General features: G+C 45.6%; 1 protein-coding gene across 1 annotated transcript in view; it reads right to left on the bottom strand.

The window, feature by feature from the left end:
- Nucleotides 1-3,526, bottom strand: part of PTPN22 (protein tyrosine phosphatase non-receptor type 22) — an 83,594-nt gene extending 80,068 nt beyond the window's left edge. Inside the window, exon 1 of the mRNA XM_084853495.1 lies at nt 3,459-3,526. Coding sequence (XP_084709621.1) covers nt 3,459-3,506 — 48 coding nt within the window. The 5' untranslated portion in view covers nt 3,507-3,526. The remainder of the gene's footprint in view (nt 1-3,458) is intronic.
- Nucleotides 3,527-6,000: the final 2,474 nt, after the last annotated feature.

Raw genomic sequence — 6,000 nt, forward strand, 5'->3', positions numbered from 1 at the left:
ACTTGAGGCTCAGCTGGCCTCAGTGGCATGGACTGCCTTCTACCAACTTTGGTTGGTGGCCCAGCTGCGCCCCTATCTGGACAGGTATAACCTGGCTTCAGTTGTCTATGCTCTGGTAATCTCCAAGTTAGATTACTGCAATGCACTCCACGTGGGGCTGCCTTTGAAAGCAGTTCAGAAGCTGCAGCTCGTGCAAAATGTGGCGGCCAGACTGATAATCGGGACCAGAAGATCCAAACATATAAGACCGACTCTGGCCCGCTTGCACTGGCTGCCTGTTTGTTTCCAAGCCCGATTCAAGGTGCTGGTTTTAACCTATAAAGCCTTACACCACTTGGGACTACAATACCTGACGGAGCGCCTCTGCCGACATGAACCTACCTGTACACTACACTCAACATCTAAGGCCCTCCTCCAGCTGCCTACACCATGGGAAGCTCAGAAGACAGCGACAAGGGAGAGGGCCTTCTTGGTGGTGGCCCCCAAATTGTAGAATGATTTCCCTGATGAGGCTCGCCTGGCGCCGACATTGTTATCTTTTCGGCATCAGGTTAAGACATTTCTCTTTTCCCAGGCATTTGGCAGCATATGATACGTTTTAATCGATCCTGGAATGTCTTATGGTTATGGTTGTTTGCTTTTGAGATTGTTTGTTTGAAGTTGTTTAAGATAAATGTTTCTTTTGCGTATTCATGTGTTTTTATGTAAATGGTTTTTAATCTCTGTATATTGTGTTTTTAATGTTTTTAATCTTTGTAAACCACCCAGAGAGCTTTGGCTATTGGGCGATATAAAAATGTAATAAATAATAATAATTATTATTGGTTGAACAGCCCCGGCCAGTCAGATGATGCACACTGCAGCCCCCAGCCCCACCAGGAAGTATGTTCTGTGAAGTGATTTTAACCGGTCTGGTGAATCTGCTCATGGAACCTGCTCACAGCAAAGCCAATTCCTTTTTAAAAAATCCAGTACTCCTCCATTAGCTTCTCCTTCCGTTGTTGTGGAAACATGGCCCAGGGCACTTACTACTCTCTCTTTCTCTTTATAAATCTTTTTTCTGAATGTGGTGGTGCTAATAGTGATATTACCTGACGATCTTTTGAAAGCATTAGTTGCATGGTGCAGCTGACAGCTTTTTTTCTTCAGTTGCCATAGTCTCTAGTCTCTGTACTGAAATAATTTCCATCTTGTTTTTGTTAACGTACTTCCCTAGTTAGTATTTTGCCTGAACTAGACTGCAGAAGTACCTTGCCTGTTTTGAAAAACTGGATTGACTGGTGTCCTTTAGCTTCTTTTAGTTTGCTTTGTTTAACCTCCTTGCATAGCTGGCTGCCTGATTTGCATTTATTGCCAGACAAGGAAGTATACAGTATAAAGGTGGGGGTAAAGTAGACATTTATTTACTCACATATTTTGGGCCTGTAAATATTGGCAGCAGCAGTGTGTCCCACTGTCCCTGGGATCAATGTCCAGAATTATTATGGTGCTTTGTCCCTCCCACTTGTGTTAGCACAAGGAACTCTGGGACTGGTAGTCCTTGTGACAGCATGTCATGGAGAAGGATTCTGCTTTCATCTCTCTCTCTCTCTCTCTCTCTCTCTTAAACTACAACACCCTAGTTTTAACTCTGTTATAGAGAACTTCTTGGGCTAGCAACTTATCATTCAGAATGTTGTTTGTTCTGCTCTACCTCTGCTTCTGATTGGCTCCAGCAAATCTCACAAGAACAGGACAATAGGTACCTTGTCAAACATAATCTAAAATTTAGCCTCGGTTTTTTCCTCATGCTAATGGGGTTGCAACCTGGGATGGTGGCGGCGGCGGCGGTGCCCTAGGAAGCTCAATCTGCAGGCCCTGGTGAAGCATAACCTCCCTTGCTGCCCCCACCCCACCCACATACCATGTGTGGGTCCTGCTGAGGTGCAACAAACTGTAAATATGACAAGTTGTATTTTATTGTTATATGCAGCTCCTGAAATAGTGAGGACCACTCCCACCTCCACTTCCTCTTCTACCGTTGAAGTTACTACAGCCTTCCCAGTAGTTTCCAAGCCTTATTTAAATATGTCTCGCCCTCCTGATTCTACGTGCCATCATGATGCCACAGAAAGGCAAGTATAATCTTAAAAAAAAAAAAAAATTGATACCTTGACAAAGAACCAAATCATCTAGACTAGAAACTAGAAACCGCATCACTGGCTCATTCCCTGCCACATTCCCAGGAAGTGGAGTGGAGACAGTAAAACAAATCAAAAAACTATTAGGGCACAATCTTATGGGGATGGCTGTAAGCCTCTAAACTTGCAGTCTTTGCCCCCGAGCTCTTACCATTCTGCATTTCAGCTAGATGGGAGTTTTCGCCTGTCTAGCTGAGGTGTGCCGGAGGGGGAGGGAAGGAGGCTGGGGAGGCTGGAGAATTCCTTGTCAGCCAGCCTCCTCAGTCCCCTCTCCTGGTAACACCCTCTTTACCTTCCCTCCGAGGTCCCTGGCACTGTTCTCTCCATGCTGGCTGTGTTGGGGAGGGGAGCTCAGACTCCTGGGTCAGAGGTCAGAGCACTGACTCTGACCTCGGAGCCAGGAATCTGAACTATCCTATCCCCCCGCTCCCCCATTGCTGTATAGGGGCCATAGGATTGCTCTCTTAGGCAGTTTGAAGGTGGAGGAATATCCTGATTGTGTTTGAAAACGAAATCTGGTAAGTTCCCTTTGACTTCATTAGCCAGGGTTAAAATAACATTAATAGCAAAAGCTGAAACTTTACCCCCAGAGATGAGGGATAAATCATACAGAAACCTAAATATGTCACTTTAAGCCATGTGAATCTTTTTACAAATACAAATAGCAGCCGGGGGGCGGGGTTGGGAGCAGGGAGTGGTAGTTTAACTCCTTCCCCCCCCATGAAGGTTAAACTTCCCCCACCCCTGCACTCCCAAGCCTGATGACTCTTCCCCCCTCCTTACAGCTGCTATGTACATATATAAAAGGAGGCAGGCAGCTTTAAGTGATTCTGAATACCTAGCTTTCCCTGGAGCTATGTAAAGCAATTGCCCAGTTAAGTAGTCACTTCATGAATTATATGGAACAATACTGGTCTTCATGTGGGAGGCAAATCTTAACACATGAGCTGCAGGGCCAGAGGGGTGCTTTGATTCTCTTCCCAATAACTAACCCTCTTACCAGGACCAGATCTAGACCTCGTGTCATAGCGATATGATCCTATCATGGTAATGTTATATCCCTCTTGCGCATTTATATCTCATGGCGCGCACAATGACATCTGTTGCAGTATTTTGGATAAAACAAAATAAAACCCAGGAAATAACACTAGAAAAGCAGTATACAGAATGTGTAATGTGCCCCAACAGTTATCAGTGTGCTTCAATACCAATAAAAAGCACTAGTGTAGATTTAGCCTAGGGGTGTCATCACATGATGCAGAAATCCTGCGACTGTACCTGGGCTTTCTGCTTCCATTTCTTCTGCAGGATCATGATGTGCTCCATTCCCCTGCCTTCCCTCCTCCTCCCTCCCTTTTCTCCCTTTATCTGGGAATTTATATGTTTCATTATGCAGCCACAAGATGGTGCTGTGGACTAGCTCTTCTTATCGTGAGGTTTTTTTTCATGGAAAAATCAAAACCGACCTGTTTATTACTAGTTTATTTCCATTTCAAATTAACTCACGAAATTGCTTGGGAAGGACAAGAGAGGTGCTGGAGGTTGATGACGTCATGTACAAGACCCACAAACTTCCGGACATGGCCAAGCTCAATTGCAGGATAAAAGCCCTGTGTGATGATACCGTAAGTCTCTCACCCATGCCCCTTTGCTGGGCATGGGGCGGAGGGAGAGCAGTAACTCATTCTAGCTATTTTGGAAGCTCTCTGCTAAAATTTCTAAATTTGTAAGTGTGCTTGCCTAGATAAAGGCATATTTTATAAGCTAATATTTACTTGTATTTTTGTCCTAATACTCCAGTCCCTCTGAGCCCTAATAAAGCCACCCTTGTAGTTTAAGATAAGAGTCTTTATGTATTTCTGGTTTACATTTATAAGGAATTTTCTGGTAGGGAGCAGCATCCCACAACCAGGATTATGTAATATTTGTTTGTTTGTTTATTATTTATTAAATTTATTAATCGCCCATCTGGCTGGTCACCCAGCCAGTCTGGGCGATGTACAACAATAAAAACAGTTCAAAGCAATAAAATTCTGCATTAAAAACATCACCTTTCTAAAATTACCCTAACCCATCCCAAATGCCTGCCTGAACAACCACGTTTTTAAAGTGTGGCAGAAGCTCATCAAATAGGGGGCATGGCGGAGTTCCCTAGGGAGGAAGTTCCACAGACTGGGGGCCACCACAGAGAAGGCCCTCTCCCTCGTCCTCACCAGCCTAGCTGTCCTGGCTGATGGGACAGAGAGAAGGCCATCCGAGGCTGATCTTGTTGAGCGGCCTATCTGGTGGTGCTGGAGGCGTTCCTTGAGATATGCTGGGCCGGAACCGTATAGGGTTTTAAAGGTCAAAACCAACACCTTGAATTTGGCATGGAAAACAACTGGTAACCAGTGCAGCTCCTTCAGCACTGGAGTGATGTGATCTCGCCGGCAGCTGCCCTTAATCAGGTGAGCCACCGTGTTCTGTACCAGCTGCAGTTTCCAAACCATTTTCAAGGGTAACCCCATGGAGAGCGCATTACAGTAGTCTAAACGAGAGGAGACCAGGGCATCTACTACCGATGGGAGCAGATGGTCGGGAAGGTAGGGGCGCAGCCGCCGTATCAGATGGAGTTGGTACAGCGCTGTTGGGCTCACAGCTGACACCTGAGCCTCCATGGACAGTTCCATGTTGATAGTTAACACAGATAGATCTCATTTTCTTTCCCCTTTAGAAGGTATTTAAACAAAGAAATGGCAGAATTTAAAATACTTTGACATGGGGTGTGTGTATGTGTGTCCCCATAACTAGAAAGGAGAGTAAGGGCACAATCCTATGCATGTTTAATTAAAAAAAAGTCCTACTGGCTGGCTGGGAAATGCTGGGAGTTGTAGGATTTTTTTCTGTCTAAACATGCATAGGATTGCGCCCGAAGAGCCTTCCTTAACCCTCTCATGATCACAAGGTATGGCGCTCACTATTAATTGCTTAAGAATGTATTTTGGCGGGTGACAGCCCTAGTTTGAAAACTCTCATCCCCCCCTTTTCTTTCCTTTTTTAAAACAAAACCAGTAAGAACAATTGTTCAGGATATTTTTTCCCTTTCCTCCTTAGTTTTAGAAATTGGAATCATAGTCCATGGTGCATTCTACGCTGGGTGATCCTGGTTGTTCTTGTGGCTTCTTTGATTGTGATTCATTGGAACACAATGTAGAAAACTGGTGAGTTTCCTTAAGCAGACAGGCACATGTCATTTTAGCTGAGTCATCAAAGGGTGCTTCCAGGCTATGGTCAGATTATCACTGGTGCTGGAGGAGCAGCTGCGCTGGGCCTGACTTCCCAAGGGGGCCGTCCTCCACCTGGCATGTGCAGGCAACCCACTCAGTGCCTCCTCCTCACTTGCCCCTGGGCTAATTGTCCCTCACTGACCTGCTCGTGCCTACTCACCTTCCTACCTCCTGCCTCCATTTTGGTTGGATGCCCCTTCTGCCGCCTTGCCAGCTCCAGCCCTGTCACACTGAGAGAATAAGCACATGGGGAGTTAGAGAGCGAATAAGAGCTTTGTTGTTTCTGAGGTGGTCAGCTGAGACAGTGACTGTTGCTGGAAAGGTAAGGCCCTGGACCAATCATGGGGGGGTGGGGGGCATTTTTGTTGGTGAAGGGTGATTCACTTTACTTTTGATCAACTTGCATCGGGGGGGGGGGAGTTGGGTGGTCATGGTGGTGGATAGGCACAACATCCATAGTGTGTGTGAGAGCAGACATTTTGCCTTGAGAGGCTTTGGTATTTATTTCTTGGTTACATTTAGATTCCACCTTTCTTCCAAGGTGGCATACATGA

Source organism: Heloderma suspectum, chromosome 4 (genome assembly GCF_057233095.1).
Source record: "Heloderma suspectum isolate Gila_16-S chromosome 4, 16-S_ref, whole genome shotgun sequence".
NCBI classification, from domain to species: domain Eukaryota; kingdom Metazoa; phylum Chordata; class Lepidosauria; order Squamata; family Helodermatidae; genus Heloderma; species Heloderma suspectum.